General features: G+C 41.9%; 1 protein-coding gene across 1 annotated transcript in view; it reads right to left on the bottom strand.

The window, feature by feature from the left end:
- The window catches only part of ift172 (intraflagellar transport 172), a 33791-nt gene that overhangs the window by 3993 nt on the left and 6645 nt on the right, over positions 1-23153 (bottom strand). Inside the window, exons 15-42 of the mRNA XM_028953144.1 lie at positions 21249-21361; positions 20365-20532; positions 19757-19893; positions 18596-18703; positions 17632-17716; positions 16642-16734; positions 15448-15525; positions 14615-14863; positions 14174-14252; positions 13270-13390; positions 12510-12654; positions 11907-11996; positions 11540-11637; positions 10033-10168; positions 9341-9457; positions 8143-8285; positions 7899-7992; positions 7678-7742; positions 6482-6662; positions 6057-6166; positions 5142-5271; positions 4615-4713; positions 4060-4169; positions 2931-2994; positions 1693-1779; positions 1163-1279; positions 959-1069; positions 323-442 (exon numbers count right to left, since the gene is read on the bottom strand). Of these exons, the coding sequence (XP_028808977.1) occupies positions 323-442; positions 959-1069; positions 1163-1279; positions 1693-1779; positions 2931-2994; positions 4060-4169; positions 4615-4713; positions 5142-5271; positions 6057-6166; positions 6482-6662; positions 7678-7742; positions 7899-7992; positions 8143-8285; positions 9341-9457; positions 10033-10168; positions 11540-11637; positions 11907-11996; positions 12510-12654; positions 13270-13390; positions 14174-14252; positions 14615-14863; positions 15448-15525; positions 16642-16734; positions 17632-17716; positions 18596-18703; positions 19757-19893; positions 20365-20532; positions 21249-21361 (3248 nt within the window). The remainder of the gene's footprint in view (positions 1-322; positions 443-958; positions 1070-1162; positions 1280-1692; positions 1780-2930; positions 2995-4059; positions 4170-4614; positions 4714-5141; positions 5272-6056; positions 6167-6481; positions 6663-7677; positions 7743-7898; positions 7993-8142; positions 8286-9340; positions 9458-10032; positions 10169-11539; positions 11638-11906; positions 11997-12509; positions 12655-13269; positions 13391-14173; positions 14253-14614; positions 14864-15447; positions 15526-16641; positions 16735-17631; positions 17717-18595; positions 18704-19756; positions 19894-20364; positions 20533-21248; positions 21362-23153) is intronic.

The raw sequence follows: 23153 nt of genomic DNA, 5'->3' as shown, positions 1-23153 counted from the left end.
CCACGGGCATTACAAGACAGGAAGAAGATGGAAGGTTGTGTGATATCTAGCAGTTTAAATCGTCTGGAATTTAGAAAAGCACTGTTGAAAGTGCGAGACGCAAGATTTTGGCCCCTGGTGAATATCTCTAGAAAGATTTATGAAACCAAAAAAAAATGCACACTTCATTTGTGTTACCGTTTCTCTCCTGAACTAGTAAGAAAAACATTGTGTATTTAATCTGGCATAACCAATGTAGACCTCAGTGCAGGGTGTTTACTCAGAGCCCTTAAAACGCACAGCTTTGTACAACTGAGCACCGCCATGGGAGTGCTGTACTCACCAGCTGCTCCAGGCCCTTAGCGGCCGAGCGCGTGGCGTAGTAGTGAGCGATCACCAGCATCTGCTCAAACTCCTCGTGCGCAGGGGTGTTGGCCTCCGAGGACTTGGTCATATTCTCACACTGCAGACACACAATACAGAAGGGATCATGCGGCATTCCGACAGATCTTTCCTGGTTAACCTGGTTAATTGTAATGAGTGGAACGATTGGTAACAGAGGGCCATAATACACTGGAGTATTTTTACAAGGTACTCCAACTCAAGCTAAGTGAACCAATCACAAGCCATTCATTTGAAAATGAACTTGACATTATGGACTGCAAAGCAGAGTAGTGAAACAAAGTTGCACATTTGCCTCACAGTGGCTCATTATGACAAACATTCCCTCCAAACTATGAACTCGAGCTGGGCCGAATTGTATTTAGTAACCAAAGACTTCCTTCAACTTTGATGAAAATGCACAAATTATTCATTATAAATATTTGTTCAATTTAGATTTTAAAAAAAGCAGAATTGAAAAAAAAAACACATAAATATTTTTAGTTTGTGTATTTGGCATTAGATTTTTGCCCTCACAAACAATTTAACAAAGGTCAAAGATGAGACTTTCTTGTCTCATCCAGTATGAAAAGCTCACCAGCTGAATCAGGACGTTCCGAAGTTCTGCCCACATGCGGTACGCCTCAGGGCAATCTCTATCCCGCAGGTTCAGCAGCTCCAAAAACATGTGCTTATAGATGTTGAAGTTCTGAGTGGAAAAAGTCAAAAGTCAGGAACCACAAGTCATTTATTTAAACCCATGACAACCTCTGTCCATTATTGTAAGAATGTGGACATGTACCTGTGGGTTGGCTGGGACTCCATGTTGACTGTAGAGGTTGAGGACCTTTTCCACCTCAAGCTCTTTGATCAGATGTGTGGCATACAGAGCCACATATTTATGAAGAATCTTAAAGTTCTACAGCAATGACAACAGTCGTAGTCAACAAGTCAGCTTTGGGAATGCTACGACTGAATCCTAGTTTGGCTACTTTCAACTGTGCTCTGGAAAGGCTTAAGAGACCTCTCCATATAAAATGCCACGTCATCATTCCATGTGAGCTGCTCATTAGGTATGTGCAACATGCACTCCTATTAAATCCTGTTTCGATTGGTGATTGTTCAGAATGTACAACTATATTATTTCAAGATTATATAACATTGACAACTGTGCAAGACATTTCCAACCAATACAAATGTTGGATGCCCATATTTTTATATGGATTTTATATGGAATTTTTATATGGAATATAAAAATATGGACTATGATCTGCTGATAAATATAAATATATAATTTTAAAAAAATCAGAATTAACAGCCAGTCGCTGGTACCTGTTTAGACGCCGTCTCAATGCATTTCTCCCACTGCCCCCTTTCTGCATACATGTCCAAGGCAGCCATGACATCGACACCAACCAGCTGTGTGCAGAAAGTTCCAGAGAACTTCAACTTAGCCATTTTATCCCTAATAGTACCTGGATGGGAAATAGAATTAACCTTTGCTGACATGCAGCCATCAGCACTACACTGACTGAAACCACCCCCCTGGGACAGCTTCAAAGAGGAGGTGAGTACAGCAATATGTGAGAGTTCTGATATTGGGATGAAATTCAAGTTCAAAATTACAAACCTACAACTGGAATGTCCAAATGAATTCTTATTTGGCATATAAAGACTTCAAAATCTGGACTTTAATGCAAATTACTTTATTTCATTGCACTGTGACTTGGTGTCAAATCCATACATCTCTTTGTGTCTTGAAAGAAGTCATTATCTGCACAAGCTTTAGAAATGAGTGCTCTCCCATCAATTATTTCCCCCTTGAACTCTGGAGCTCCCAAAGTGCCACCCAAAATGCTCCAACAACACTTGAGTCCTCAAGGTGACAGATTATGTCAATACCCCACTTTCACCCAGCTGGGCAATTCCACCCCTCCTGTCACCCCACCCTCCACGACCGAATTGACAGTGTGTTGTAACAAGAGGAATGAACCCTTAGATCGATTCTGTGAGCCACATCTATTATTCTGACTGCAGTGAATCTAGGCCATCATCTCAATTTGCCCTTGGCCACAGTGTGGCGTGAACAGGGGAGAGAGTATAAATCACACAAAGCAAATCAGAGGGACCCAGAGACAAAGCCCAGCATTCAGTCTCTTCTCTCTTCCTCCATTACTCTCTCGCCTTCGCACCCTGTTAAGCCAGAAATGCGTATGCGTATCTGTACACAGTTGCATTGCTAACGCTTGTGCCGATATCCGTACTGTGCGTTGTAATCTGTAATGTGTACTCCTTACCACAAGGATTCAGTGTTGAGGCCGCAAATAAATGAATGAATACATTCATCTTAAAATAGTCATCTGTTGACTGCAGATCTCGCAGCACTGCCCATATAAAATTACGCAGGTATTGCGTCCGTATCCAATCCGTTCCGTTAACAAAAACAGACACAAAGAACACAGGACACATACATACCGCGGCTTTACGTACATACATACATACATACGTACGTACGTTGTTAATAGCAAGAATATTTCTTCCTTTACTTTATTCAACAGCACTGTACTCACAGAGTCAACCTTTCCCTGGTTCTTCAGGTGCTCTTTGTAGCGCTGATCCACATAGTCTTCCAACCTAGCAGGACACGATGAAGTTTAGACTTTCTGTTTGCCAATGCGTGGTAATGAGAATGACACATCCTTGCTGACTTTTTCACTGTAGCACAAGCAAAACATTTGTGTTCTGGCCAGGAAAAAGGATAAGGCATTGTTCATAGAGGGATCATCAAAGGCCTTCAAGACACACAAAAAAAACCCTGCAGATTCTTGTTATTCCTACTGTGGAGATCGTGAGAAGCTGCCCAGAGAATATATCAACAAGGCAATCAGATTTTAATAGTGCCAGTACGATACTGTGCAATTTTGTAAATAAATAATGGAGTTCTCACCCGTAGCACTAATGCAGCCCACCCCAGCAGCAACTGCCTGTTGCTGATAACAACTTTCCACACGATTTCAGTGCTTGAATACAGCACTGAGAACAGAACCTTTCGCCTTGCCACTTACAGACAAAGACGAGCATGGCTCGTCATCCAGATGATGGTTTTTGTTGCCAGGCAACATCGTTCAGTCAGCATAAGTTTGCCTTATGAATGGTAAAGCAAAGTAAAAAAAAAAAAAACAAAGCAAAACATGCATAATGATATTTAAAGAGATGTGGTCTGAATGTAAGAAGTGTTAAGTGTAAAGTAGAGGTGGCTCAAAATGAACAGGTACAAATTTGCCTTCCACAGTTTAAATATTGTGAAAGATGAATTACATAATACTCATCCTTTTATGCCATGCCAATTAAAAGCACTTAAAAAGGTGGGATAATATTCAGATATAGTCTCAAAATGAATGTTGGTCAAAAAAAGACACAATGGAAAGTGTGAGATATATAATAGATACTGAAACACACATGTGAGTTTAAAACAGAAGTTTAGGGGTTTGTTTGATGTAAGAAGTCAGCAAGAGACGGTGTACATATAAAAGAAAAAATTACTATAGTCCAGTCAAGGCCAACAAAAGGCAGTCTGAAAAGGCCATTAAAAATGCCACAATCTCCACATCTGCCCCCAATGACAGTGTCAGGCCTTGTGCATGCTCAGTTTTTTTGTTTCTCTCTGTTGTCAGGGGCGACTACAAGGGAGGAGCTCACCTTCGATCCAGCTCCTTCGCCACTCTCTTGGCTTTGTTCCATTCTTCGCCCACAATGAATGTGTCTACGGCTTCCTTAATGAGTTCCAGGTTGAGGAAGAACTCGGCAGCCTGGAGGTGGGGAAAACATTTTTTTGAGTCTCAATAGGCATGATGCTTGAAGGACGCCAAAGAATAGGCAAAGAAATGGAGGGGGCTTTGTTGTGGCACAACGCCACATTTGTGCCTTTTTTGTGTTGCTGTCGCACTGGTGCTGTTGCTCCTCCACACTTCTGGTTAAAACGATTTTTAAAAATCTTTTTATAGCAGTTTTTCTTTCCGCTAGACTTGTTCAAACATTACAATAGAAAGAGTCACAACAGAAACTGCATGGTGTTCATCCATCCGTTCATCCATTCATCATATCTTGTGGAGGTCTGTTCTTGGTGTTACCTTGGTCTCACTGTATGATTATCATTTACATTATCAAAACACCAGTGTATGTACAAATGCCAGTACTGGCATTTGCTTGAGACTTCTGCAGGTAAACAGAAGCAGGAGGTGACTTGAAACGTACCACATTGTACTTTCTTAGTTGAACAAGGCGTGGTCCTACTGCCTGGATGACTTCCACTGCCCTGTCTCTGCTCAGAAACTTAATGGCCAGCTCAGCAGCCTGCAGGAGAACAAGAACTGGCTTGGTAAATGTATTTAAAAATGTATCCTGGGTGGGAATTTAAGGTACACAGTTACAGACATAAATAGCTCATTTAAAATTCTTCCCAGTCATACCATGTCTTTCATTCGTTAGAAGGGTTTAGACAAGTGCATAGCCTTTCATGATCACAAGTGTCAAAATTCTGATTAATGATTCTGATTAATATGGAATTCACCGCATAGCCCTAATCAGCCCAAAACATAAGAAGCAAGCAATCAACCACTGAATGAAAAGTTCGGATACATACTCCTTGCCCCACTGAACTAAAGAAAACACTGTTATGGTATTGCTCCAAAAATTATATTTATTTCCCGCAAGCCTTTGGCAATTTTACACTTAAGAAGCCACAGTACCAGAATCCTTAAGTATCATGTTGTGTGACGTACCTTTGTCAAGCTTTTCTCCAGCAGAGCCACATTGGAAGTGTCCTTCACTCGGAGGTAGCACTCCACCGCCCGGCTGTACTCTCCACTCATCTCCCATTCACGAGCCTGCTCGAGCACACCGTCCACACCCCTGTACATACATAAAGACACACGGATATATGAACACCTACACATTTTATAACAAACCCAGACACACTCAGACCACAGTTTTTTTTGTTGTTCAGCATATATTGTTATTTAGCAGGTGCCATGGATGGATGGATGGATGGATTAGATAGACAGACAGATTGAAATTTGATCACAACATAGCCTACCTGTTTCTCTCTTACTTTCTAAACCTCACTAAACAATCAGTGTTATGAAAGGGTTTATGGATCAGAAAGTGTAATGAAGTGATGAGAGGTGTCAATGAGAAAGGTACAAAATGTTAACTGGATTGGGCTAAATGAAACAAGGGGCACAATGATTACACTCAACTCGGGCCCGAACCATCAATGCATAATCCGGTTTTCATCGGCCCCTTTTTTGTCTGTGTGTGAGAGAGGCTCTCTTTGATGTTTTCCCACAACTCATTAAAAACAGGAAAATCATGACAGGAGGCCGAGCGTCAGCGCATCGCTGCTTTAATGAGCTTTGCAATGTTTTAGTAAAAGGCCGAGCCCGCGCTTGTGGATTACTGGTGGACCAAAGGGGGGGAGGGGGGTTGCTGCCGTCAGATCTCAACCATAACATCAGAGAGCAAAACACACTCCAAAAACACTCCACTCGGACACCTACACTTAAGACGGTACCTGCTTCACTCATTAGCCCAAAAACACATCTGAGATCAAGATCAAGTGAGGATGCCAATGTTCATCTTTCAATTAGCAGGAAAAAAGCATCAGGGGGCCTTGTTTTCGGCTGCAGGTCGCCCACCTGGAGCCTTTCTTCGCTGTTTCCCTCTCATACTCCTCCTGCAGGAAGGCCAACTTGCTGGGGAGGTACTCCTTACAAATCCGCATCGCATCACTCCACATCTCCAAATCCTGAACAGGTAGGAGGGAATAATGCCACATAAATAAACCAGAAAAAAATCACAGAAATGCTGCATTATGGTGAAAAAAAGGAGGTACTGAAATCCAAAATATGATAATCCTAATGAAGAGAACATCATACGCAACCTCTTTTTAACTACTTCCAAGTTCGTCTCCGCTGCCCCCCAGATACTTGTTGTTGACTTTTTTGACTGCCAAGATGGTTAATGTGCTCCCTCACAGCAGGTTCCTGCATCATTAACACAGCTCCCACATGAAGCAACTGGGAACAGTGGAAATGGGCTTGAACACCCGCTCCCAACTCACTTTATAGTGCTTTATGACCAGCTCAGGCCTCTGCGCTCTCAGCAGAAGCGCCTCCGCTCTCTGGAAGTCTCTCTGGTCTATGCAGGACTTGGCCTGTCCCACCAAGACTTCAGACATACTGTCAGGGTCATGGGCCTCGGCCACCCTCTGAGCCTCAGTCCAGTCCTGGTTATGAAGGTACCTGGAAGACACAGGAGCCAAAAGAAACATTGAGTCTGTCGCTGGCCATAAGAGAGACATTATTTAAAAGGCATTAGTGACTAAAACTATTCCTGGTCACTGTATCTAGGACACTTACCATCTTGATATCTAGCATGCTAAATATCTGGTTAAGTTGCCAAGGAGCTACAGCCAATGAGAGCACAGGACAGGCAGGATGATTGAAAGAGGCGGGGACCATACTGCCCACATGTGCCAATCCATTGCATGACCCATATTGGTTCATTTTACGCTTCCATTTTTATTTCTTTCACACTTGTGGACTTTGTTTTTGTTTGTCATACATTTTCCCCAACATTATTAATAATCAAGATTATGAATAATGTTATTATGCTTTGCCCCCTTCTCTCTCCACCCTGCTTAAACATATCATCAATTTGTTTGAATATTGGTTTGAGACCGAAAACATTTTCCACTTTATCATCTTTCATGCATTCAGATGTTAATAGCTATACAAGGTATGTGAATTTTATCTGGCACAACACCCTTTCTGTTTTATATCAGACAAAGGATGAGAATGTTAGATGGTTAATGTATAAACTGACATTTTCACTGGACAGCCACAGTCCTGCAGGCCTTTCAGGAAAAGGACAGAATCTGCCTGCCTCACCTCACACTGCTGCCACCTGCAGTTCCAGCCCTGATACTGCACCTCAACCACACTGTCTGCACTGGCACGCGATGCTTCCACGTGAATCGGAGATCAAACACTCAGCTCTGATGGGCTCTGATCCCAGCACCAACTGCGCGCTCCCCTTCCAACCAGCGTCTCACACTGATAGTGCAGTCAGCGCGAAGGACGAGATCTAACCAGAGAGCGTGGAGAAGTTCTGAGGCCAGGAGGCTCTCTGCCAGCCAAGCTACCCCGTTTGATGTGTTTTGCGAGGAAGAGCTTGAAGTTCTGACTTAGGAAGGGGGAAGAGGAAACAGAGTGGGGTATACACACACACTCACACACAGAGCTGCAATACACTTACATCAGCACTGCCTCCTTGGGTTTGCCTGCTTTGATGAACTCAATCTCAGCTTCTGGGAACTTGCCCTTGAAGGAAAAGGGGATTGGGGAGGAGAGATATAATATTACGTGAACTGAGAATAAAATAAATCAATGATTGGATACTAGTGACGTTCAATTTTACAAAGAATACAATATAAAAAAAAAAAAATGATCTGTGTAATAACCATTAAAGTAGTCTACCTCATCCTCTAGAAACATGGCATGCTTCAGGTGGATCTCTGGGACCTTGTGCTTCATGGAGGCACGGGCCAGTTCAAAGGCAAAGTCAAAGGAGCTGCAGCCAAATCGAAAAAAGGTTGTTAGTGGTGATGGATCAGAGGTCTGTAATCTGAGTACAATTGTGACTGTAGACAGGAGTCAGTAATAAATAATGATCATATTAAATACGAAATGGTCTTCTTCGTAGCATACGGCCCTGACTCACCAGTTGTCAGCGGCAAAGTCGATGGCGGTCTCCAGCAGGCCGAACTTGTTCAGCAGTTTGATGGCAGCTTCACCCCCCAGGCTCTTGGCCCACATGTATGCCACCTGCTTGTGTGCGTTGGCTCCCCCGTGGCTCTTTGCCACCTGCAGCACAGAGGTGCACATATAGAGAAAACAAGCTGGTTCGTGCAGATATTTGTTCGTGCAGATGGGAGAATGTGTTTTTGTGTGTGTGTACGCATTTGTGAGGTAGGCAGCAGCCTGCAGAGGGCCCATGCTGCTTTCAGGGGGTACCTACAACAAACAGCATGTACACCAGGTTTGGTGTCTAACCCCTCAACCAGCAACTAATCAAGGCATTCAAACCCAAGTAAGAGAGCTCTCGAGCCAATTAGCTCATCTAATGAGTCAATTAATCCTGAGCTACAACTAAATTCCCAGGCACGCGTGAGCCCTCCACCGAGGAGATGACCCACTCCTGATTTAGCCTGTGACTGGTTATTAATAGCAACAAGTAGGAGGTTACTCACCCAGTGGACCAAGCCCCGCACTCAATGCAAGTTCAATGCCAACATCAATCTGTCAATGCCCAAAGTTAGTTTCACCTACCATGGAATAGTCCACCGTTTTGGCAAAAAAGATCCCTGACCGTTTGATGCGTGAACTCCACTAAAACTCTGAAGGTATGCTGCAGTACCATCAGAGGCAGATCCTGCAAGGCGCCTCCATGGATTGTACTCGATTTTCCAGCACATCACACTGATGTTTGGTTTGACTGAGACTATATAATGTTCTAACACCTTTCTATCAGAACCCACAGCAATTATTTAAGTAATATGATGTATTGGATTGCTCATCATTCATTTTGAGGCATTTATTGATGGCTTCTATTGGACGAATCAGAAAATGGTTTTCCCTTCATTAGACACCTTTTGGTTCTTTCCACATCAGACACTTCAAAAAAGTATTCCAAAGGTACGTTACCCCGCGTCCACAACTGGTCCATATTAAAGTGACAATGAAGTCTTCTCAAAGCATAGCGCTGTGCTTTGAGAAGACCTAATTTTCACTTTAATATCCCAATCCCAACATGGTTCTTTAACTAAGTGTGTCAAATTTTACCAAATTGCCCTATTCCAACTTACAAAAATTACATGTTTCTTTTGACCAAAAGAGGGCAGCAGAGTGAGCAGACGTACCCTGTAGGCCTCCTCCCACATATCATTGGTTCTGTACATGTTGATCGCAGCCTTCCAGTCCTGCCCTTCCATGTAATGATACTCAGCTTCCTGCATGCGACCCTCTGCCTCCAGCTCCTGGGAAACACAAAGACACACGTTTTAGGCAAGAAGCACATAACCCGGATTATATTTTTCATCTTGACAGGAGGTTTATGCTTGTCAGAGTGCACAACTGATGTAAATCTCACTTTATTAATGACCCCCACTTTAATGAACTACTTTATTAATTACCATCCACCTTATATGCACATTTTTACATGAGGGAGGAGTGGTTCAAAGATTTAATTCCTGTAATCATAAACTGAAAACTGATTGGGGCTAAAAGATACTGAAGGCAATCTTCACACGTTTTAGCTTAGCCATACTACTGAGCTATACAAACTCTACACATAATACAAAAAAATGCACATTAGGCATTTCTAATAAAGTGGCCATGACTGCATTTCCAGGATGAATTTGCAATGTTGCTATACGTCTCTAGACCAGACCATACCAATGAAATCCAAAGTGTATAAGAAATTCTGCCATAAACCTTTTACCTGCCTTGATGAAATAAACATCGCCAACCCCAATAGTAGATAGCAATCATAAGAATTCAGCCCCCATTGAGTCTAAAGCTACGAAGACTCAATAAGCACAAAACATCTCACCTTTGCCAGGTGGACATGTGTCTCCTGCAGCAGGTCTTTGTGATGCCGGGCCACCAGCCGGATCATGTCATCGTACATCTTGTGCTTCTTGTACATGGTGATGGCCAGGTCTGGCTCGTCCACTGTTGAGTAAAGCCTGCATAGGGTTCAGCCAAGGAACCTCATTTTAACACGAGTCACACACAGCCGAGGCCCGAATGGATTGCAAAGCAGTAGTTCTCAAAGGACTGAGCAAACAACAGATGAATGGAAATAAAATCAGGCATGCTGTGAAATATTACCATAGCAGGATCATAAAAAAACAAGAGAAAAGGAAAAATAAAAGAAAGCGACACAAACGGTGGCCATATCTAACGTGCAAGTCAGACCTGAGTCGGATCTCCAATTTAATTTTCTCAGGTGTAAGGACATGCCGCCTTATCAGAGTTCAGTTTGGTGTCAGCGCACAACAGAGGGCCACTTTAGTTTGTCAATTTGTCCCAGTCAAACCTTGAAAGCATGGCTGGGGCCAACTGTAGTCGGGATATTGTGACTGAACTATAAATCTCATCCCACCGGTAGCGTTGATCCAATGTCAGGGCTTTGCCTGCAATAAAATCCATAATTAATTTGGCCAGCTCTGTGCTGATCGATCCAGCTGAACATGAGGAGGGGTAAAGGGAGGAGGAAAAGAGAGAGGGACTAGCAGGAAACAAACTAGTGGCTAGGCCTAGTGGCTAAGGAAGCAGACCCATTATCGGAAGGTTGCCGGTTCAATTCCTGAACTGCCAAGGTGCCAGTGAGGTGCCACTGAGCAAAGACCCATCCACACACACTGCTCCCCGGGCACCTTTCATGGCTGCCCTCAGGGGATGAGTTAAATGCAGAAACCACATTTCACTGTGTGCTGTGCTGTGTCTCATGTGGCTAATCACTTTCAATATTATTCAATTCAAGGAGGAGAATGGTGGATGAGCAGCTTTTATGAGCAGCTTTTGGACTGGGCCCAAGTTGTGGCAGATGGGGTTTAGCATGGTTGAGCATTTTTGTTTAAGTGCACTGGAGAGATCCAGGAAAAACATAGACCTAGTTAAATATGAATCATTATATACAATATTATATTCATGTACACCTGGAACACCACAGCTAGGAATCCCTTGACGATCAACTACAGACGTGTGAGAGACGTCTTCTGAATTCTGTTTCAGATTTTACTGTCATACAGGTCATACAGACATACTTTTACTTACTACGGTAGCATATGGGAAGAGAGTTGGGAATACATACTTTTGGAGTTACTTAGCTTATTTTAGTGCATTTAATTTCATTACAGTTTTCCCCCTTTTTATTACCATACATCAATTAAGAATATTGAACTTTTGCTTCAGGATGCATCTTAAAAACAATGGTTACATTAAAGTTCACAGGTTTTGCTCGTTTTGAAAAACAATCTTCTTACATTGGTACAAACAATATTTGTGTTTTCACGTCTGCTCCTGAATCTGAGTGTGTACCTGTATGATTTTACCTTTCTGCCTCTTTGTATTTGCCCTCCTTCTCCAACTCTTGAGCCTTGCTGACATACAGCGCCGACACATCCTCCTGGGACATACACCTCACTGCAAGCTGTAGAGCCACGTGTGGGTCGGTGAGGGAGGGTTGTGGTCAATTAAAAGACAAAGAAAACAGTGTGTTTGCTATTAGCACCTCAGCCACTAATTTCCTCTTTGACCTACTCTGAGCAAACATTTTATTTTATCACAAAAGCGGTAAAGAGAAACCCAAAGCCCCTCAACTATCAAAAAAGCACAAATACAGCCACGTCCCGCCTGCTGTGGGTCCCACTTTAAACGGTAAGGAGCGTGTGGTGAAACATGACTTAAGCCAGTGCTCACCTTATGGGCTTGCTCCCAGCGCCCTGCCTGCGTGTACATGTCGATGGCGTCTTTGATGTGGTCCCCTTTGACAAAAAGGCGCTCTGCAACCTGGAAGTCAAATAAATCAAAGGGACTGAAGTGCGGCCGCAGTTTTGTCTTGCTAATGAATTAAAAAAGGCTTTTTAAAGAGCCTGTGGAAGCAGGTGGCCGGCAGAGAGTTCTGATCTCGGACACTGCTTGGTTACTTCACACTGAGGCATCAGATTGTGTATTGTCCATTTATGATATCATGTCAATTTTTGAAATCAAATAGAAAACAGTAAAACATTCATTAAGTGAAAGTGACACAATGAACAATAATTTTCATTGTTGACTGAAATTAACTAAGATTTAAATGGGACTGAATGATGCAAAGACATCTTAAGTCTTATGACCTGGTCAAACATGCTACTGGCATTTCTTGAAACATAAGTTGTTTAGATGCTGGCTCTGTCGCAAGGTTCTTTCTCGCTCTCAGGCTGAATTAATCTCAAAAGTCACTAATTTTCAGTATGAAATATTAAACCGTTGCATAAATGGTAAAAATATATATATTTTTTACCAGTCCTAATATAACCTAACCTCATACTCCTGAACCGAAGAATAGTGCTGGGCAATCCTCAGGTAGTACTTCCCCCCGGAGTGATCGTCCTGCAGATCCAGGATGTGAACGGCCTTCTTCCACTGCCGAGCACCAATGGCTGCATCAATAGCCTTCTCAGAACAGCTGCGGAGAGGACAGAGCGCAAGAACGTGATGCGTCAAAAGGAGAATCACAGAGTAGCTCTTGCTGATCAATGAATAGTCCTCTACTGATCTTGGATCAGCACTACTGTCCGAGAGAATTAGGACTGTGACTATTCTATATTGACAACCGGGTGTGGGGAGTGGAGGGGAGCAGTGAGAGTGTGAGATGGGGCTTGAGTAAAGTGCTTTGTGGCTTGAACACCCAGCACGTTTTTATTACCCAGCATGCCCATGGGAGCAACAGGCCGCACTGCACTAATGAACTAACACGCTCAGTCTCATTACAGCAGAAATTACCCCTTCTGTTCCACAAACAAACCCCACGTGGAGCTTTCTCTCACTCCAACATGCACATACTCACAAACACACACACACACTCACAGGCTGAAACACACAAGACACAGACTCGTGCTTTCTCACTTCCCACAGCCTGTCTTATTCTTTTTCTCTCCTTTATATTTCAATCAGACTCTGTTCTTTTTCCCATTAATTACACTTCCTTCTCTCTTTCTCAAGCTCTCACTTCTCTACACCGCCTCCACATGCCAATTTCCCATAGCCCGGAGTTTCCTATAACCCAGAGTGAGTAACTCACCCAGCCTCTATGTAATGGTTGATGGCAGCATCCATCTGTTTCTGCTGTACCAGGTAATCCCCCCAGGCCTCCTCCAGCTTCACCACATCTGCAGGGAAGGTGACTCGGGCCAGCTCAACCGCTATGGAACAGCAAAGATGATCATATAGAATTGAACTGCCGCTATGAAACATGAAATCAAATAAAACATTATCAAATTCAGCTCATTGAAAAGTAACGGGTGGCACAGAAAAATTAGTAAATAATTAGTTACAGATTGTTACAAGTTTAAATTGAAATCTGTGTGCAGGAAACTGATGTCATAGCAGATGTATGATTGATGAGTTTTTTTCTTCTGTTAAATCATCGTATTGTATCAAATACAATGTACTGTAGCTTACTGATTATCAGAGTCAACAGTATTGTGATGTCATCGTTATCGCGGACGTAGTCATATGTCTTATTGTATGGTGGGGTTTTTATATTGACTGAAGGCTCACAGATGCCAGAGGCTGTGTGAGGTTCTATAGGTTCTGTTGGGAAAAGTTTCATTCTGCATTCATGGGGATATGTTTCTTTGACATATACCACCAATATTAATATTGCACACTCTTTATTGCTATATGGTGATGGCAATGTATTGCAACAGACAGGGAACAATTTTGTGAACTCGTTTAAGAACTTAATTCCATTAGCCAAACCAATGATACATAATGAACAGAGGCCATTGGATGATGCATGCAACAGAGGAAAATACTAATAGCTTTTATGGGGGTAAAAGATATTGGGTTGTGGTCTTGTCAGCCTCAATCTAAAAAGCGCTGTTCTGCCTACTGATCTATATATAAAGTGTAAATGTACATGTAAGTCCAGCGCTCTCTCACATTCAGTATGCAAAGCTGTTGGGTGTAAGACAGCTTCTCACCCTTTCTGAATGCATTGCCCTTGCGGTAGCAGTCCAGCGCCCTCTGGTTGTTCCTTATCTTCTCAAACAAGTCGCCTGCCTGCAAAGTTTCAAACAAGCAGTTTCACCCTCTCAGCCTGAAACTATTCTGTCAACTAAGCAAAAGAGAGAGGCAGGATAAGGTAAAAGACAGAAACAGTTGACACCGCCATTCGCTCATCCCTTATTAAAACAGAAGCCACCTTTCCAGACGTGTTGAGGAGCAGCACCCCACAGCCCTGAGATAGGTCTTAATTAGGGCTGAGATGAACACAGCACACTGCCAGCTACAGGACTGCCTCCTGGCTCACAATAAATGTAAGCCCCACTGAAACTAGAACAGCCTTACAGTACATAAACACACTATATACACACACACACACACACACACACAGTATACAGTAATATTTATGTTAGACCCACCCTCTCATAGAATTCTCCCTTGATGAGGGCAGAAGCGATCCGGTTGATAATGTCGCCATTGGAGACAAGCTCATCTGTGCTCATGGCCAATCGTGCAGCTTTGGCAGGAAGTCCCGCACTCAAGTAGAGGTTGATGGCGCCCGTGTAGTCTCTCTCACTCTCCTTCACCTCACCAGCCTTTTCGTTCTGATTGGTCTCCATCAACCAAGCGTAGTAACTGCGTCGAATGTTGTCCAGCTCTGAGTGGCCCTAGAAGCACACACACACACACACACATCAGAAAGGTAACAGCAAGTTTTATGTCAACATATAATATTAAAAATGTAACACAATGTCTGCAGGCATTTGACTCGTTTTGGGTTGTGTTGTACCAGCCTGGTACAACCTGAACAAAAAAGGCACATGCATTGGGGATGCACTTGACATGTATTTCTTGGTGACGGTCCTATGCCTGGGTTAATGGGGAGGGTTGCATTAGAAAAGGCATCCAGCGTAAAACTGTTGATCCACTTTGGTGAACCCTAACGGCACCAGACGGAGGTATAAGAAGAATTCCTCATAAATGCTAAAACTGGGTATTTGAAGCAAGTTCCAATAATATTTAACTTAATCAATACAACCCATTGTTTTGAAACCATAAGCAACCAGCAATATTAACAATTTATTAAAAACTACTATTACTAGTACCATATTCCCCCAATTAATATAACAAAAAAAGACACCTCCTCCTGGAGTACAACCTGTGATGTGTCATCACATGTGCAGTTTTGACACCTTTTACAACTAAACAGATAACCAACCAGAAGCAAGTGCATTTTATGAGCAGTTGTCACCTTGGCCTCTGCAACGGCTATACATTCGTCCCACATGTGGAGCTCTTGGTACATTTCCATTGCCTCATCAATGGCGTTCTGGGGGGAATAGAAGAAACAAAGCAATAAGAAGGCTGTGCTATTCTGTGAGAAAATGGCATTGGTGTGCTGTGGTTATTAGCACAAGGAAGCTGTGGGAGCTGCAGCAAAAAAGTCATTGTAAAAAACTTTTATGTAAAACTTAACATTTAGATTGTGTGATATAATAGATTAATCTCTGATTAAGTTGCTCCCAAGCAACAGCTGATGTTTTGTTCTGGCTTGCACTTTCCAGGATGGTTGCATAGGACACTAGTGTAACATTAAAAGTTCCCTATTATGAACATTTTTTGCTTTTATATTGGTGTTAGTGGTCCCCTATTACTGTGTCTGAAGTCAATTTCCAAATGTCAGCCTTGGTGCAGAATTACAGCCACTTTTATACTGTCCCACAATGAGATTTCTGTAGCTTTAAATGGTAATGAGGCAGGACGTAGAAGTGAGCAGCTTATAGAAGTGAGCGGGCATTTGTCAACAGCATTCACCAACCACAATGTTTGGCACAGACAAGAAGTTGTGCCTGTGTTTTTTTTTTTTTAGTAAAAAAAAAAAAAATTAACCCACTGTTTGACATGACAGAACTAAAACCAAGCAACTGCAATGCTTCGCACGTAACTCTGTGGAGTTACTTTTTTAAGGGAGGGGCAGGAAATTCTCTGCCCAGAAAAAGCATGAGAAACAGGAGCTAACTTTTCCCGTTATGACGATATAAGGGCACAAATTCCAGATCAGACCAAGTAAGCTGCCGCTCTTTGAACGTTGAAGCACTCTTTATACATATTGCCATATCTAGCCACTGCAGGACCATAGGCAGGCTACGGGAACTCATATTAATGGTAAATATTTTCATAATTCAGAATAGGTATGATTAATATGATTCTAAGGTAACTTGTAACTTCAGAAGGTAATTCTCAAGTGAGTTTCAAAGGGTAAGAATGTTACTGCACAGCATCTGGAAGCCTTCTGGTCTTTGTAGAGACCTTTCAAGATACAACTGGATGCACAATTTGAAGATAATTGCTGCACAAGAACGTCTACATTCACAAGAGCTAAGCACAGTATGCTATAGGCAATATAATTTTATATTTTACTGTACTGTAAGTTAAAGCATTTTACCTGCTCCAGAAAATACATCTCTGCCAACTTATAGTTCTTGTCCAGCATGGCCAGACGTGCTTTGACCTGATAGTGCTCTGTGCCATCTCCGCCCTGAAAGAAAAGCCATTCCATCACACCACAGAAAACAACAGATCAGCCTCATTATAATAAGCCAGGATTACATATTCAGGCACATTTCCATACATGGATGAAGGCCTGGACTGATCATTGTGCTTACTGTCTGATACATTGTGCTAATTTTGACTCTTTGAATTTCTAAACAGGGGACTTATAATCACAACCCCGAGAGCCGGTTTCTGGGCCATTTATTTCATCCTTGCTGAGCTAAACCTGATTAATGGAGCTGCGGTTGGAATCAAATCAATCAGGCAGAGCGGAACTGAGAGCGAAAGCCTACAGGGCAGCAGATTTCACAGAGCATGATTGGCCACTTGCTGCAACTGTGCTGTCCCGATCTGGCAGCGGATCACGTAACAATCGCATCACACCTTCTAATTTCGAACAATGTTAATTCTACAGCATTTACACTCAATGATCCCAGACAGTGTGCCACGTTCAGCATAAATAAAAATAAAAAGTCTTGATTTTAAATACAAGGTCAGACAATTCATCTGAAGCTGAAGGAAACATATTAAATATTAAATGCTTGAAAAGACTTTGCAGCAGATTAAATAAATAACTTAAATAAATAAATCAGCCACTTATAATAGAGTTATTCCACCTTGGAACAGGAATATGATATAAAACCTTGCAGCTACATACCTACTGTGTATTAATCTAAATGCGTGTGCACAGTATGTATATGTATGAGTTTTACTGAGTAAAGCAGACATTTGTGCAGGCTGTGGACAGGAGGTGCCAACACACACACACACACACACACACACACACACACACACACTAGACTGAGGAAAAAGTAGACTACAAAATAAGAACGAATTAAGAACAAAAATAATACTGTACAAATAATACCGTACAAATACATACAGTTTCCTTTGCCACAGTGTCCGCAATCTTGTTGGTCTGGTTAAGGAACCGGGCTTTGGAGACATCTCCTAATGCGGCAAAGCATCTATAACACAAAATATTAAAAAAATGTAAATGTTTGAATTGTCACAAACAGCCAACTGCCTTCTCATTTAAAACAAAAAATCTGGTTACATGCATTCTGAATCTAAGAATCATGTACTATGAAAATTGTAATGGACCCGATAGAGAAAATCATTGGGTTGAGGTGGACTGATGTTCTACCTGATCTATCTTGTCTAATCTGTCAGTCATCTGAATAATATAGTATTACTTTCCATGTTCCATTTTTTAAAAAAGTAATAATAATGATGTGTAGGTCTTTCTATGAAATTGCATCATTACACAGACCACCTGACTCATGCTGCTCGACTCTCTGCTGCCTCTAGTTCATTTACATTCTCTCCTCTAAACACAGCAGTTCTTTTTTTATCACCTCACCGCACGATTCATGCAAATCAACCCATACATAATCATCCATTTTTTGCATTATTAAAGCCACAGCAAGTTCAGAGTGAACTTTTTAAAAGACGAGAAATTCATCGCTGCCTGTTTTTAAGTCAGAACCCCAGTGGCTCCGTATCGGTTCTGGAGGAAGGCATCCTTTAACGTACCATGCGATTCCAACGGCAGGGGGTGAGCCATTTACTGCCTTTGTATGAAATGTTATTCTGTGTGGGGGGGGTTTTAAGCCCTTCAGCAACAAATCACTAAAATATCATTTTTAGAAAACACAGAGCTGGTTTCCAGCTGTGAGACGACATTTCTGCATGTTAAACTGAAGTAGACAAGTGAACGGGGTTCAGTTTGTTTGCTTTTCTTGAGTAAAAATATACAGTATGACATCACTAAAAACGAATAAGATGACAGGGGAATCAGGGGGGTTGGAATGGGGTTCGGTTGTCATGGCGATGTCTCTGCTGACCTCTCTGCGATGTGGAGCTGATGGGCCTCCAGGGCAAGCTTACTCAGAGTCCTCCACATGGCCTCAGTCTCTGCAGACATCTCCAGGGTTTCCAGGAACACTGTGGCCCTGAGAGAAGCAAAAATGTCAACGTACTAGCACACACACACACACACACACACACGCGCACACACACAAAAACATGCATAAATGCAGAACCCACTCACATGCATAAAAGCCACATAAAGACACACTCAGGTTGCACAACAGCAAAATAAACAGACATAAATGGGCAAGAGTCTCTCTCTTTCACACACACACACACACACACACACAATCACAAACTATGTGACTCACAAAGCAACCGAAAAGAACAAATGCGAACCACAGAGTACGTGACAAACCTTCCTCACAGAAAGAAACGCATGCTAATCAGAGTGCACATACTTTAATATGTGACCCAGATATGTTTTTCGGTTGTGCATGTTTTCATTTTTCTTATTTGGGTCTTTTCAAACAAGCAACCAATAAAAGGAAATGCAATGTCAGCCTAAGTGAAAATCTTGGGACTTTTAATGGGGTTCTGATTTCTCACAGGAAATGGCGTGTCATATGTTTAACAAAAAAAAAAGTGTCTACCATGATGTATATTTAATCTCATTATACCCTAATATAAAACGTTGTCAGGTCATTTTCTTTTTCCAATAAGGATCACAGAAGTCAGCTCAGACATCCTGTTACCCAGCAACGGTCTGCAGGTCCTTCTATAATATATCCAAGCATTACTAAGACAGTTGGGAGATATAATTTCACTAGAGTGTCCTGAAGGTGCCCAAGGGACTACCTTCACCATGCCAAGCACTGAGTGGCATCCTTACTATGTACCCAAAATATTTCAGGTAGAAAAAAAATAAATCTACTCCAAGGTTCTGGATTACTAAAATTCTAACTCTATCACTCTAGACCTGCTTTTTGGGGGGGTTCCAAATGTTGCAAGGATGAAAACTGGATTAACAACGACATGTGTGTGTCAAAAGTAGCCTTGTGCAGTGCAAGATAACTACAATAGTCTGCACAGCACAATAAAAATGGATTTGAGTAGTAAATTGGAATGGAGCATTTAAGATTTCAGAAGCTTATTCATAGTTTTACTACATAAACTGTCTTAATATCCAGCCCAACCTGTAATAATCTCCATCGTCTATAGAGGTTCCAAACTCGATCAGACCCTCATCCAGGGTGTAGGACACGGTATTGACCCCTTCCGCAACTATTACTTCCGTCTTCCCATTTGACCTCTCCAGATCTACAATATCCCCCTATCAGAAAACAGACACAGGAGAAGAGTTAAAGCCAGCACAGACCAAATATGTCACCAAAAACCAAATGTGTTAAAGAATTTGTACTGACAGTGATGGGGATTAAAGTCCAGAGACTCATTTTCATTACTGGTTATAACTGCATAAAATATGCTCAAAGAGAATAATAGCTAACAAGAAAATGGATAAAACACAAGATCATGAGCTTGTCCAAGATGTTCATCATAAGTGACAACAGAAACCTTTAAACATTACAGTGCAAAATGGAGGTGATGTCTTATCATTCAACATGTCCCAACGTACTTAAGATGTGACATTTTTAGTGTAGGTTGACACTGTTAATTCATCAAAATTTTAATGGGTTCAAATACAAAAAATCTATTATTATTGTGTGTGTGTGTGTGTGTGTGTGTGTGTGAGAGAGAGACAGAGAGATAGAGAGAGAGAGAGAGAGAGAGAGAGTTTTCTCACCCTCAAGGGGAACATTGTGACTCTTTCAGGGCTGTCAATGTTATACCAAACACACAGGTTGCTCCGGTTCTGGGCCACAACTACATCACTGCCTGGCACCCACTGCACGTAGGAGCAAAAGCTGAGGACGGTGGTCTTCACACTGCTCTCAATGTCATACAGATGCAGCTGCAGGGACATAACAGAGGGACGCTCCCTTACCAGTTCTCACATTCCCAGCCACACAGCCATGCACACAGAAGCCACCAAAATGAAACAAAAGTAATACATAATGCTATCATGAGTTCAGAATGGTCTTAGCTAAGTTTTACATTTATATTCAATAGTTATTAATCCATCTGACTGTCACATTTAAGCTCATTTGAACAAGAATCATGCAGCCACACTACCATCCAGAAAACCTCAAACCTCAGTATCACACTCGATTTAGCAACAATTATATAGTAGCATACTGTGCTATTAAATGTGCCAATAATTTTGCATAGCTTTTGACTCATAAAGCCTAATTGTTTGTTTTTTTTGTTAATGCTGAAAGCACACATTTAACAACCTTTCCTTACTTTCAAGATTGACCGAGTAAGTTATTGAATATTTTAGGCAATGTTGTATGTAAAGATTGGATCTGGCAATGCTGGACTCTGGAAAGTATGTATGTTCATTTCATACTCCAAAACTTTTCAAGGCCTAGAACATTCTCTTTTCAAATTCCATGGAATTCCAGGAACCCTGACTTCCTGACAACATTCATGCATGCATTTGTGTAGTGATACAATGATTTCTTTCATAAATCAATCCATGTGTCACTGAGGACTGGTCACTACATGCGTGCATATTCGAGAAAGTGGGGAGGGGTGGTGGCTGCACCAGAACAGTGTCTCACTCACCCTCAGCTTTTTGTCCCTGAAGAGCAGCTTTCGGCCAGTCTCATTCAGTTCCAGCCAATCCACTTTGGAGTCATGGCTTACAGTTCCCAAATTAAAGCCAGCAGACAGATCAACTGAGAAAAAACAGTGAGAGAGAGAGAGGAGTGGGTGAGATGGCCAAGGACAGTAAAATGGGAGAGAAGGGAGGCTCTTTGTTACAGTAGCATGTGCCGTGTCGGACAAGGAAGATCATTTGTAGTCAGAGTGAGAAAAGAGGAATATCACTTTTCTGCCTTGGCAGATGTGATATACAATGGAGCAGGAGGGATTACAGGAGGCCGAACACACAGGAACAGAGCTGCAGACACGGCTGAAAAATAGAGACTTTTCCATTTCCATTCTGAACGACCGCATCGGCCCAAATCACCCAACAAACAAATCTATGGCTTTCCCACGAATCACTGTCAGATGTCGGAATTTTGATCTGCAACATTAATCGTGCAGGGGGCATAAAACATAAACAATAGAGGAACAAAAAAAGAAAAATGGAAAGTAACTTTTATTTTTTCCAATTTACACTTTTCAAGCAGGTCAGTCAGCGGGAAAATAAATTGGATGAAAGTATTTGCTCATTTTCGCCACCTGAAAAACAGAAGGGGTAAAAAAAAAAAAAAAAAGACAGAAAGACATGCCTGGACTTAATTAGCAGAGAAAGTGGACAGTACGAGCAGCAGATGGTGCTCAGGGCGGGAGCCCAATGCCGGCTCTCTGCCGCCCCCTCAGGCTCATCTCTCAGAAGACAGGTCATTTCAGGGTCCGTTTAAACACAAGTGCACCTCACATACTGCAATACTCACACCGCAATTTAAAAATATAACAAATATATATACTAACTACAACTAACTAGCATCCAAATATAAAAAGAAAAAACTCATACATATATAGAGAGGTCATATATGATATTTCGCCAAATTTACAGAGGAATGAGCTGATTTTAATTCTTGTTCATTCTATGATTTAAAAATATATAATTGTCTGAAAGTATAATATATAATTGTATGTAAATAAAGTATAAACAACTTTGGAAATGTCCTTATTTCCTATGGAAAAGAACCGGAAATGTGTCAAGACAACAAGGAACAGGAGGTCCAAGCACAGGTGGAATACAAAAAGTTTACTGTTTTACACTGGACAATCTTTGGGAAAGGGCAAGTGGAACCTGGAAAAGGGAAAGCTCCATACTCGCACCACATCTGAACAACACAACACCTCAACACCATGAACAGACACACCAAGACCCAAGATCCCTGAGTTACACAAACACAGACCAACAGGTTGGCGTGGACCACACTGGGACTTCCCCGTGGCCACACAAGAGGAAATTACAAGGCAATGTTCCCTATCCTTCTCCAAGCCCCCCACCCCATTTTTTGTTACTCCTCCACCCTCTCCTTTATGCTGACTGTCTGTCCACCTTCTCTTTTTCTCTCTCTCCATTTTCCAAGTTAAGCAAGAAAAAACAAAAATAAAAAATAAAATAAGCGAATGATGACAGCACAGATACACATACACACTTTCCTTTGTTAACTGTGTTACTGGCCAGGGTCAAGAAAAAAAAAAAAAAGTCCACACACCTCACACAACAGGTACTATGCACACACAGTGACAATGACAGATTTGCAGGCACTCTTTAAAAGAAGGGAAACAAGTGAGGAATCAAGAGGGGGCGTGGTTGCACCCACCTCATGCTGGACGCCGAGGGTTATCATTACAAAATGCACATTGTTGAATATTAAAAAAATTCTAAATTAATAATATATAGTCATTGACAAATTAAGAAAAAAAATGATGTAGTTAAACCCATATTTTTTGCTGTAACAGATATTGACGATTTATTGCTTCTATAATCAGTGCAACTATTTAAGG

Source organism: Denticeps clupeoides, chromosome 14 (genome assembly GCF_900700375.1).
Source record: "Denticeps clupeoides chromosome 14, fDenClu1.1, whole genome shotgun sequence".
Taxonomy (NCBI): Eukaryota; Metazoa; Chordata; class Actinopteri; order Clupeiformes; family Denticipitidae; genus Denticeps; species Denticeps clupeoides.
Note: the sequence above shows the minus strand (reverse complement) of the source record. Positions and strands in the feature narration are given on the sequence as shown.